This window comes from Symphalangus syndactylus, chromosome 22 (genome assembly GCF_028878055.3).
Source record: "Symphalangus syndactylus isolate Jambi chromosome 22, NHGRI_mSymSyn1-v2.1_pri, whole genome shotgun sequence".
Lineage (NCBI taxonomy): Eukaryota > Metazoa > Chordata > Mammalia > Primates > Hylobatidae > Symphalangus > Symphalangus syndactylus.
In genome coordinates this window covers 75180628-75193524 of record NC_072444.2, presented here as the reverse complement: position 1 = coordinate 75193524, position 12897 = coordinate 75180628, and the positions used below count along the sequence as shown (strand labels likewise).

The 12897-nt window shown below is 55.4% G+C and overlaps 1 protein-coding gene across 1 annotated transcript; it reads left to right on the top strand.

Annotated features, from left to right (window-relative positions):
- The first annotated feature begins 849 nt into the window (after positions 1-849).
- Positions 850-12139, top strand: LOC129471966 (uncharacterized). Its single transcript, XM_063631140.1, has 5 exons — positions 850-1195; positions 1459-1528; positions 9571-9692; positions 9955-10247; positions 12104-12139. Exons 1-5 carry the CDS (start codon positions 850-852, stop codon positions 12137-12139), a joined length of 867 nt encoding a protein of 288 aa, XP_063487210.1.
- Positions 12140-12897: the final 758 nt, after the last annotated feature.

Genomic DNA, 12897 nt, shown 5'->3' with positions numbered 1-12897 from the left:
GGCACACTCTACCTCACCTGGGCATATAGTTCATCCTCACCTGTGCACATCCTAACTTACCTGGGCATCTCACTTGTGGGCAACTTCACCTGTGCACACCCTCATCTCACCTGGGCACACCCTTGCCTCACACTCTTACCTCACCTGTAAGTACCTCCACCTTACCTGTGCATACCCCTACCTCACCTGGGCATACCCCACCTACCCTATGCACACCCTACCTCACCTGTAAGCACCCCCACCTCACCTGTACACACCAAGGGCTGCTTACAATCCACACCTGTGTTCCCAGCCAGGCCTGAGCATCGGTAGGGCTGCCGAGCATTGAAGCTGACATCCAGGGACGGCCTTCCAGGGTCGGGAGAGGCAGGACCCTGCAGAGGGGGCATTGACCCCTTGCCTCTCCTGCTTCCCCCCACCGTGGGGACCCTGAGCAGTCCTTGATTCCGTGGCAGTGCAGGGCCAGGTGAGATGGCACTGGCTAGGCCCCGGTGGAGGTTTTCACCTCACACTTCTCTCTGTTCTTCTGTTCTGTGGCATCTGCCTCGGTGGGAAGGCGGACAGAGCTGAGTACAAAGAAATCAATGGACTTTCTGGATGAATTTTTAAAGACCAGCAACAGTGCCACTATTCTAAAGCACAGAGGATTTCTTTTGCAAGAGCAGGGCTTTTTGAGAAAGGAAAAGGTTTTAAGTGAGAACATGGACTTTACTGGCTTAAGCTGTAGATTGGGGGAAGCTGCGGGGAGCCTCATTTCTGTCTAAGAGAAGGCAAGGGTTGGACCACGGGCGGTGGGGCAGGGAAGGGGCGCCCCAGTCCCTCACATGGCCACTGCCTGAGTGAAGTCACATGGGGGTGGCTGCTGGGAGACCCAGGGGAGGTGGGGGACGTCAGTGTAGACCTGTGCTTGATACACTCCTTGGGGAGAAGTCTGGAGAAATCCTCACACCAGCACAGGGGTGTCCCCCAGGGGAGAGGAGCCCCAGCCATGGCTCCAGCAAGCCCGTGGGGGCAGCTTACGTCCTGGTGGTCTCTGAGAGGTGGACCGGGCTCCAGCAAGCAGGGGGCCTCGAAGTTAGCACAAAGAGTTCCCAAGGGGTGTTAGTGGCCACAGGGGGCAGGATTCCTGGACAGCTGGGCCAGACTGGCCACAGGACCCGTGGGAGCCTTACCCGGGCCCCATGTGGAGGCACAGGCAGGCAGATGGGGGAGAGGGGGAGGGCAGAGGAATCAGGACAGAGTGAGTGCTGGCCCTGAAGCTGAGACAGCTGGAAGGAGTGGGTGACCCTGAGTGGTCTGGGGACAAGGGTGATTCCTGGGGAAGCAGAGTTCTTCCTGCAGAAGGGACTTGGTTCTGCAAACTCACTGCTCAGCTTCCACACGGCCCTTAGCTCCTGCTCCTCTGCAGTAATCTTCCTTCTGTGGGGTTTTTGGGTACCCCTCACCACACCGACTCAGGACAGCTCTTCCCCATGAAGGTCACTGTGGTGGGGAGAACAGACAGCCCCGTCGCCCTGGGAGGCCACAGGTGAGTCCTTGTCACTGCGTTCCGAGGCTGGCTGGGAGGCCCTGAGCGCCCTGACATGCAACCCCTGGTGGGGGGCTTGGGGGGGGGCTGACATTCATGCAGAGAGAGGGGCTGGGGTCTCACCATGCATCCCCTAATGCTGCCTGGTGCTGTAGCATTTTCTGGACAAGAAAACAAGCCCTCCCAAACCTGGGCTTCTCCTGGGGGAGCCACCTTTTACTGACAGTGGCACAGGGGCCTGGGTGGGCGCTGAGGCTCTCTCCTCATTCCTGCAATGATCTAGACCTATGGCACCCCCAAACCATGCAGGATGTCAGAGAGCAGAACCCAGAGGCCCTTCTGTCCCCACCTTCCCCTGCATCTGTGGCCTGCTTGGTCTGAAATGACTCCCATAGCTCTGCATGCGTCTCTCCTCATTGTCTGTCTGCCCAACTCCCGGATCTCCTTCTCCATCCCCGTGTCTCCCTCCAGGCTAGCCTTGTAGTGGGGCTGCTGGGTAGGTGTGGCCAAGGCAGGATTTGGGAAGAATGGGTTGGGGGCAGCTGCCCCGGGGACCTTCTGCCGGTGCTCAAGGCTCTGCAGGAGCTTGTAGAAGTCCCTCCTTCCCAACTCTGTGGCTGTCCCTCTCTCCAGAGCACCCTAGGTTCCTGCCCCTCTATGTCTTCCCCTTGTGCTTCAGCTGAGTGAGTGACGCCCCCTCGACTCACTCCTCTCTCAGGCCCTGTCATGACTGATCTTCTCTGAACACCACTGTGGGTCAGGTCATGGGAGCACAGGGATGGACTTGGGGCTGAGAGTCCACTTTCAAGAGTGTGCATCCCATGGCTGGCAGGTGAGCACCAGCTGTCACTGAGAGCTCAGGCTGCGCTATGGGCCACTGTCCTCAGTTCCTCTCCACCTGTCCTCTCCCTGGGCTGTTGGGCTTCCTCACATCATGGCGGCTGGGTTCCAAGAACGAACACCCCCAATAAAGCAAGGTGGAGTGCAGGGCACTTAGAAGTCAAGTAGCATCACCTTTCCCAAGCTCTATGGGACAAGGGTCTGCCCAGAGTCGAGGGGAAGGGATGGAGACCCCAACGCTTGATGAGAGGAAGGTCAAGGTCACATTGTGAGAAGAGACTGTTGAATGGGAGATATCATTGCAGCTGTCGTTGGAAAAGACGATCTGCCACACATCCCCAGAGTGGGTTGGGTTATGCCAGCTCTCTGGGCTCTGCTGTGTGAGTGATGCACCCAGCCAGGGGCCCTCGCACCCATCTGGCAACCCCATGTATGAGAACAGGGCCTACAGTGAACCCAGCAGTCATGGGAACCCTGCAGCCAAGTCCCGTCACTTCCTAAGCAATCTCCTACCCAAACCTCCATGGCCCCTGTTTTCCACGTGGAGGAATGAATTTAGCTTTGCCCTGAGTGGACGAAATCTGGCAATGGTTTAAGAAAAGCTTTAAGTTTGACAAAGTGCTCTCTTAGTTACAAATTTAGTTTATTTATTGTTATTGTATTTTGGTTCACAAAGCAAATGGGTATTATTTATTACTGCACAACAAATTACTCAGATTACCTCAAAATCTAGCAAATTAAAATAATAAACTCGTATCATCTCCCATAATTTCTGGGGTAAATAATTAGGTAGTGGCTTAGCTGGGTGGTTCTGGCCCAAGGACTCTTATGAGGTTGCAGTCAGGAGCCAGCCAAGGCTGCATTTATCTGAAGGCTTGACTGGGCAGGAGGCTCCCTTCCAAGATGGCACCTGCACAGGGCTGTTGGCTGGAGGCCTCAGCTCTTCACCCTGTGGCCCTCTCCACAGGCTGCTTAGGTTTCCTTGTGCCCTGATGACTGGTTTCCCCAGTGTGAGCAATCCGTAGAGCAAGAAAGAAGTGCATTGTTTTTGTGGCCTAGTCTCAGAAGCCACACTCTGTTTCTCCCAGGATACCCTATTATTGCATAGGTCTGCCCTGTTCAAAATGGGAAGAGACTGTACAAGGGCATAAACACCAGGAGAGAAGGATCCATCTTTGGAGGCCCTCTTAGAGGCTGGCTGTCCCAGTTTATGAAATGTTTTCTGGATTTTGAAGTACTTTGGAGTTTGCACAGAACTTTATTATCTACAACTGATTTTTTACATGAATTATCTCATTAACCCCTGAGATTAATGAGGGGGACTGGGATGGGGCTTTGTGAGTCATCCTGCCCTTTGTTGTGCCTTTAGCTGGGTTTCCAGATTTTGTGGGGCCCAGGAAGTCATCCTGGAGGGGAGGCCCAGCCTCAGGCCCCAAAGATGAGGCCAGAGTCGAGAATGAAAGGGTCAATGGGTCAGTGCTGGGTCAGTGAGAATCAGAGCAGGCCAAGGACCTGAAAACAGCAGAGTTCATCATGGAGGGTTGGGCCCAGGCTGAGGCATCCACCTGTGAGGCCAGGTCTCTGTGTCCCCTCAGTGTTTGTTTGCCAAACTCACGGTCACTAAGATTTTCCCCATGAAAATGCAAGCTACGGCTGGGCGTGGTGGCTCACGCCCGTAATCCCAGCACTTTGGGAGGCTGGGCAGATGGATCACGAGGTCAGGAGATCGAGACCATCCTGGCTAACATGGTGAAACCCCATCTCTACTAAAAATACAAAAAATTAGCTGGGCGTGGTGGCAGGCGCCTGTAGTCCCAGCTACTCAGGAGGCTGAGGCAGAAGAATGGTGTGAACCCAGGAGGTAGAGTTTGCAGTGAGCCAAGACTGCGCCACTGCACTCCAGTCTGGGCGTCAGAGTGAGACTCCATATATTAAAAAAAAAAAAAAAAAAAAAAAAGTAAATGCAAGCTACAGAAAATATTTGAAAACATTTACCTGACAAAGGACTTGTATTTAAAATACAAAGATGTTTTAAACTTGAGAGACTAACAATCAATTTTTAAAATGGGTTAAATAGGCCCAGGCAAGGTGGCTCATGCCTGTAATTCCAGCACTTTGGGAGGCTGAGGTGGGAGGATCACTTGAGCCCAGGAGTTTGAGACCAGCCTGGCCAATGTAGTGAGACCCTATCTCTACAAAAAATACAAAAAATTAGCTGGGCATGGTGGCATGTGCCTATAGTCCCAGCTGCTTAGGAGGCTGAGGCAGGAGGATTGCTTGAGCCCAGGGGTTCGAGGCTGCAGTGAGCTGTGATTGCACCACTGTGCTCCAGCCTGGGTCACAGAGGATGACCCTGTCTCAAAAAAATAAATAAAATAAAATGGAGCCAAATGCTTAAACAGACACTTCTCTAAAGAAGATACACAGGTTTTCAGATAAGTCAGTTTAAGTGGGGGAAAAAAAGACATGTAAGCACATGAAAAGACACTGAACATTATTAATCATTCAGGAATGAAAAACCACAATGAGATACCACTTCACACCTACTAGAGTGGCTGAAATGAAGAAGACCGACCTCAGCAAGTGTTGATGAGGACATGGAGCACCTGGAACTCTATGCCGAGTGCTGATGCTGAGAATGCAAGATGGTGCGGCAATGCTGGGGAAGTTTGGCAATTATTAGAGAGTTAAATGTGCACCTACCATAAGAAGCAGCCACTCCACTCCCAGGCACTCACCCAAGAGAGATGAAATCATCTGTCCACACAGAGACTCAGATATAAGCATACCTGGCAGCTCTATTTGCATATGGCTAGAACACAAGTACCCACTTCTCTGGAGTGTTGGGAGGATTTATTAATTTTTTGAGTTTGAAAATAGAAGGTCAGGCATGGTGACTCACACCTGTAATCCCAGCACTTTGGGAGGCCAAGATGGGTGGATCATTTGAGCCCAGAAGTTTGAGACCAGCCTAGGAAAATAACATGGTGAAACCCCATCTCTATAAAAAATACAAAAATTTAGTGCTGAGTGAGGTGCACATGTGTAGTCCCAGCTGTTGGGTGGCTGAGGCAGGAGGATCACTTGAACTCAGGAGGCGGAGGTTGCAGTGAGCCAACATCATGCCACTGCCCTCCAGTCTGGGCAACAGAGCAAGACCCTGTCTAAAATGCCCAGGCTGGTCTCGAACTCTTGGGCTCAAGCAATCCTCCCGCCTCAGGCCCCCAAAGTGCTGGGACTACAAGCATAAGCCCCCATGCCCAGCTGGGAGGATAAATTTAGTTGGTGGATGTCAATTCTGTGGCACATCATGGCAGGCAGGAAGGACTAAGTAACTGTGCCATTATTTTTATACCTCCCTGTGTTGCTTTCATCCCACTCAACGGATTCAGCTTGCAGGTGGGGAAACTGAGGCCAAGAGAGAGGCAGGGTATTTGCAGGAATTGGTCACCAGGTCAGAGTCCAAGCTGGACCCAGCAGCCAGGCCCTGGCCTGTGGACAGCGTGTTCCCATTCCTTCCTCCACACTAGCAGAGCCAACACCCTGCTACTGAACCTCCCTCTCAGTTACAGGGGCGGCTGTCTCCAAGCTTCCCTTTTAGCTGGTTTAGGGCAGCATTAATTGGGCAGAACCAGGAGTGAATTCTCCTCTTGGAACCACCCAGCTAATAATCTCACCATTAAAGTGTGATGGGAGCACTGCCAGGGAGCCCGCGCTGGGCTGGACTAATTTAATCTGAGAAGAGAGAGAGTCATGAGATGCCAGGCCCGTCAGCCCTGACAGTGCTGAGAGGAGGGAGGGAGGGAGGAGGCAGGGCTTTGAGCATCTGCTTTGAAAAACCTGAGCCCTGAGTTTCCGAGTGAGGAGAGGAAGGCGACAGCCTCGCTCCGGCTGTGGATAAAGGAGCCAGAGAGAGTCCTGGTCTTGCCTCATCCCAAAGCCGCTGGGGCTGTGGGCTGGGGGAGGGTGATGGGCAGGGCTGGTGTCCACGTGTGGGTGCCTCTTCACACAGGCTTCCTTGTTTTCTCATTTTTATTTTATATTTGTTTTTAAGAAACAGGGCCTTATTCTGTTGCCCAGGCAGGAGCGCAGTGGCCAATTCTAGCTCACTGCAGCCTCACCCTCGGGCTCAAGAGATCCTCCCGCTTCAGCTTCCCCAGTAGCTGGAACTACAGGTGCCAGCACACCCAGCTAATTTTCGTATTTTTTGTTAAGATAGGGTCTCCCTATGTTGCCCAGGCTGGTCTCAAACTCCTGGGCTCAAGCAATCCTCCCACCTTGGCCTCCCAAAGCACTGGGATGACAGGTGTGAGCCACCGCCACCATCCCCCACATCCGGTGCTTTGGATTATCTGTTGCTATTTAACAAACCTTCCCAAACTCAGTTTCATAAAACAACAGTTCTTGATTCTGCTCAGGAACCCTCCATCTGTGCAGGGCTGGGCAGGGAGACCTCGTCTGCTCCTCAGCACGGTGCAGGGCAGCTCAACGGGGACTGAAGGACCCTTATTCAAGATGGAGAACCTGCTCGACTGACAGTTTGGTGCCATCTGTGGGTCACTCCCTGGGGCCCTGGCATGCTCAGAACAGGCTATGTGGGTGCCCAGAGCAGGTGTCCCAAGACAGCCACCCAGTTGGGAATGGTATTGTCTTTTGTGACCTCGCTGGGGGATGTCGGTGGGGTCCCCAGGCTTTCTTCTGGGGGATCCAAGAGGCGCCCCTGTATCCCTCAGCTGAGCCCTTCAGCATCAGACCAGCCCGGCCCCGGACAAATTCTCCAAGTTAACAAGTTCAGGGCCTGATGATTAAGCAGACTCACAAAGTTGATGAAAAAATCGGGATATAAATAAATATTCCTGGAGATATTCCACCCCCTGCAGGCATGAACTTTGAATAATTGGAGAGAATTATGCTGAGGACTAATCAAAACTTTTTTTTTTCCTTTTGCTAATTACCTCTGGGTTTCATCAGTGTCAGAGTCTAATCAACTCCAGACATCTTAATTGACCCTCGGGAAATGTTAGAAATGGTGAGGGCTTTGGTGTCGTAGGGAAGAGGGGCCGGGAGCTGAGAGGAGCCGGGGGTCCTGGGTCCAGAGCCACCCTGGTCTGGGGTGGGGACTGGTTCTCGGGAGGCCTCTGATCAAGACGGATGATGCTTGCCTGGGCCACAGCTCAGCTTCCTCCCGGGCTCCCCGGCCCTACGGCTTCACTCTCATCATCGCCTGGGCCGGAGTTTATCCAGTGAGATGGATGAGGCCAGGAAGGGGTCTGGCACCCAGCAGGGCCCGGTGGAAGCTCCAGATTCTCAGCCAGGAGATTCCTTTTTTTTTTTTTCTTCTGAGACAGGGTCTCCAGTGCAGTGGCGCCGTCACCGCTCATTGCAACCTCACCCTCCAGGGCTCAAGCGAGCCTCTCTCTTCAGCCTCCGGAGGGGTTGGGACTACAGGCGCGCCACCACACCCAGCTGAGTTTTGCATTTTTGGGGTAGAGAAAGGGTTGTCCAGGCTGGTCTCTAACTCCTGGGCTGCAGTGATCTGCCCGCCTCAGCCTCCCAAAGTGCTGGAATTACTGGTGTGATCAGCCACGGGCCTCTTAGTGTCTCCAAGTAGGAGGAGGCTTTGGTTTCTTCTCCTGATGGGAATCATTTGCATATGATACAAAATTCCTCTTCCAAAATGTAACTCCAGCAAAGACAGGTCCTGCCTTGGAGCCACTGGCGTTGGAAGCCCCATTTCCTGCGGTGTCTCAGAAGAGGACGCTGTGGCACGTGGCAGTGGAGCCAGTGCGTTCCAGCCCTCTCTGAGCCCCGCGTGGCCCACCCCTCAGCCCCTTGCTGGGGTGGATCCCCCACCCCTGTCCTTGGGCATTTTGAAGGCTCAGGAAAGCCTTTGACCAAATTCAGAGGCAAAACTAATTTGCTTGGAAATCTGCCCAATAACCTCTGTTCAGGCAGCCAAATGCCCCAAACTGGACCCCTCAGCTCCTCACATCCCCAACCCCAGCCCCCACACCCAGCAGCCTCAGGATGCCAGGAGGCCACCACGATGCCAGGAGCCACCACCAGCAGGCCCAGGCTGCCTCCCTCAGTGGGGAGCTGCACCCCCGACTGGGTCAACCTCCCACCCCTGCAGCTCGGATCTCCCTGGTCCCCTCAGCCTTGCCCCAGGCCCGTGCTGGCCTGTGCACGTGCGCTCTACAGCTTCAGTGGGCCCGGCCTCCCCTCCACCTCCTTTCTTCCCAGCTGTGCTACCCTGGCCCTTCTCCAAACTGGCTACCACCTCGCCCTTCTCCCCCAGCCCACCTCTCCCCTCCATGCCCCACCTGCCCACTGGTCGCCTCCACTCCCAGCCGAGCTCCTGACGGTGCCCACAAACCCCACCCAGACCTACACCTTCCCCAGTCTTCCCCTAACTAAGGTCATCAGACACAGAGCTGGGAGCCCTCCCTGCACCCCCTTTGGTCCCACAGAGGGTCCCCAGCTCCGTCCTCTCCCTGCCCCGTCTGTCCTCCCCACACTCAGGTGCCCTTCCTGGCTCAGAACAGTTCCCCGGGGTCCCAAGCCCTCACCCTGCCTGCCCCCTGCCCCACATGTGGCCTTCCATCTGTCCAGCCAGCTTGCCCAGCCACAGGGTGTTGGCACTTGGTGTCCTTCGGCTGGGGTTCCTCACAGCCTCACTCCTCACCACCCAGGTCTCGGCTCAAAATCCCCCTCCTGGGAGAGGCCATTCCGGAACCCCAGGTTCAAGCACAGTGCTGCCCTTCTCCCGCCCCCCAGCTGTTTCCATTGCATTGCCATGGTTGACTTTCTTCACTGTCTGAAATCCGTTCTTCCCTCCCCCTCTACCTCCCTAATTTGCTAAAATGTCGGTTCCACGAGGCCAGGGTTCTGTGCCCTTTCCTGTTGATCCTGGTACGAGAGCCCCGGCCACACGGCAGGCTCACGGCAAGGCTGTCAGACAGAAGAAGCCGATTTCACCAGCTTCCCGGAGGGGCCAGGGGATGGCCCTGCCCGAGCCTGGGTTCCGTTCTTTGGTCCTGTGAGTGGCCTCACCAACCCTCTCCCAGCCTGTTTTCTCATCTGTGAAAGGGGGACAGCTTCCCACAGTGGAGGGAGGTGATGTGCTTTGTAAAACCCCAAGCCCCCCCGAGGAGCCTGGATTTGGGGTGCTACCCTGTCCCCCTGCTGTTCTCCCCAAATAGACCCCCTGCCCCAGCCGGAATGGCACCCGGAGCTCCAGCGTCAGCCGTGGACATGGTGGGGCCCCGCTTCATGCCGAGACCCAGCCCTTACTGCCCTTCTCAAGTCAGGCAGGAACAAGGGGGTGAGGACACTTTCCCGGGCCATGCAGGAGTGAGAGGCCCTAGGCGGATACCCAGCCCCAACCCTGGAAGAACAGGCTTGGCGAGGGGGAACCCCAGACAGTAACACCCTCTCCTCTCCGCAGAAGCCCCTATGGGACGGGCCCTGGGTGCAGCGTCTGCCCTAGCAGACCTGCCCCTGCCCCCACGCGGATACGGGCTTTCTGTGTGACTGTGGGTGTGGCCTTCACCTGTCGGCCTCAGTTTCCCTTCTCTCATCCCAAGGTTGCATTCCATGGGCCCGGGAGCCTTTTTGGGGCAGACGCCGTGGTGTGACTCCAGCTGAGCAGCCCCCCTCGGCCAGGGCCACCAGAGGCAGCCCCTTGCCTCCAGACCAAGAGCCCACCCACCCTCATGGGTGCCCAGGAGCTGGCCCCTGGCCTGTGGGCCGGCCTGGCTGCCTTGGTCATGGCAGGATGGCCTGGCTGATGGATGATCTGAGCCTCCTCCTTCCCGCGCCCTGTGCTATTTCAGCTGCAGAACAATGTTTATCACTCGGCACAGCAGCGACCCTCCCTGCCTGCCTCCCTCCCTCCCTCCCTCCCTCCCTCCCTCCCTCCCATGCTACGGACTCCCGGCAGACATCAGGAGGCTTTCTGGGGCTATTTTCATGATTTTAATTTTCTATTCCCCATCTCTTTTCTTCCCCCTTATTACATTTTGGGCTTTTTTGGGCTTCTGGAATGAGCATACATTTTCCTGGTGATATTTTTTAATAAAAACCATCATTTATGATTATTTTTCTTCCCTACTCGCTGTCAGCCTCCTCACTGGATTTCATATGAACACGGCTTCCTGCCTGCTTTGTCTCCGAGGGCCTCCCTCCAGCCCCAGGACCCTCCTGTGTCCCTGCCCCAGCCAGCACTGCTACCTTCTGCTGACCACGGCTGCCGGTCTTCTGGGATTTTCTTTCCTGTCCTTCAGATGAGTCTCACCTGCACACTTTTCCTTCCTTCCTTCCTTCCTTCCTTCCTTCCTTCCTTCCTTCCTTCCTTCCTTCCCTCCTTCCTCCCTCCCTCCCTCCCTCCCTCCTTCCCTCCCTCCCTCCCTCCCTCCCTCTTCTTCTTTCATCAGAGTCTCACTTTGTCATCCAGGCTGGGGTACAGTGGCACAATCACAGCTCACTGCAGCCTTGAACTCCCAGGCTCACCTCAGCCTCCTGAGTAGTTGGGACTACAGGCGTGCGCCGCCACACCTGGCTAACTTTTTGAAGAATTTTTAGTAGAGATGGGGTCTTGCTCCATTGTCCAGGCTGGTCTTAAATTCCTGGACTCAAGCAATCCACCCTCCCCGCCTCCCAAAGCACAGGGACTATAGGTGCGTACCACTGTACCCTGCACACCTTTCTTGGTTGCAGTGCACAGAAGGGGCTGGGGACTCGGAATGGGGCTGCCCTGCAGGCCACAGGGCTCAAAACCCTGTGCCCCCCTGCCCCAGGCCTGTGGGTTCTGCAAAGCTCCTCATGAGCCAACGGGCCGCCCAGATCATCAAGGACAGAGGTTTCCAAAAAGACCCCCGTCCTCAAACGCCACCTAAACTGTCGACATTACTCAGTGAAACAGAAGCTGGCCCACCCCCCTCTACAGCGAGACTTGGGCAGGTCCTTTCATCTCGGTTTCCCTGTCTTCATTTATTTGTTTATTGGAGGCGGGGTCTCACTCTGTTGCCCAGGCTGGTGTGCAGTGTTGCAATCACGGCTCACTGCAGCCTTGACTTCCTGGGCTCAAGCGATCCTCCCACCCCAGCCCCTCAAAGTGCTGGGACTGCAGGCATGAGCCACCACATCGGGCATCCCCATCTTTAAAAAGAAACTAACTTCAGGTTATGATCTTTCAGCAAACACTGAGGGCCTACTATGTGCCACACACCTGTCCCAGGGCAGGAACACACCTGTCCCAGGGCAGGAACCAGCTCAGATGTAACTACCTACCTGCACGCCAGAATCCGTCCACACAGTCTGGGCATGGTGGCTCACACCTGTAATCCCAGCACTTTGGGAGGCTGAGGGAGGCAGATCACCTGAGGTCAGGAATTCCAAACCAGCCTGGCCAACATGGTGAAACTCCATCTCTACCAAAAATACAGAAATTATCCAGATGTGGTGGCGCACACCTGTAATCCCAGCTACTTGGGAGGCTGAGGCAGGAGAATCGCTTGAACCTGGAAGGCAGAGAAGGCAGTGAGCCAAGATCATGCCACTGCACTTCAGCCTGGGCGGCAGAGTAAAACTCTGTCCAAAAAAAAAAAAAAAATCCGTCCCCACGCTTACAGAAGCTTACAGAATAGAGCCCTGGGCTTCTCCATGAAGCTGCTGTGTGACCTGGGGCAAGGCACTGCCATCTCTGAGCCGTCCTCGCTTTCCATCTCTGTGAAGGGAGAAGGCTTGGACGTGGAGCTGCCCCACCTCTGACTGGACATCCCTTCCCCACCCAGCCCCAGAGGGTCTTGTGATCCAAGCAGTTGCAACTTCGCCGGGGTCCTGCGGCTCCTGCCAGCAGACCCAAGAAAAGCCAGGCCCTTCTGAGGGCCAGGCGTGGTGACCCCCGGTTACCCAGGGTGCTGGAGCCCTCTTCCGTGGCAGGGAGAGCCCACATGTTCCTGCTGTGGTCCCGCGCTCACTGGCCCCTGGTCCCTGCCTGTTTAAGGAGATCCTGAGGGGGCTGCCGGGAGGACTTGTTCTAACGCTCAGGGCCTCCGCCTGGACTCCAGCCTGCAGGCTTGAGAAGAGAGACACCTGTCCTCCCTCACTGCCGCTTCTCCCTTATCAGTAGTAGGAGAGGTTACTATGAATATTCATATGGCTTACATGAATATTTATGAGAACACTGCGCCCGTTCCATCTTCTCGCCCTTGGGTACCTCCATAGCTTGCTAACTCACCGCACCCACGGGTCTCTGTTGACCCTTGTACTCGAGCCAGCGAGGCGGCTTTCCCTCCACCGACAGAGGTCTGCCTGGCAGCCCTAGGGCTCCCTCGTCCCAGGACACCCCTGGGTGGGAATCGTCCCTGGCCCAGGGCTTGGCAGGTGTAGGCCCTGTCTCAGGTCTGACCCCACCTCCTGTGTAAGGGGGAGCCCCTCTCCCGGCCTCAGTTTCCCTTCTGACCTCCACAGGCCCTTTTGGCCCTCAAAGTGGCCAGGCTGATGGGCTCGGGGAACAGCACGTCCTC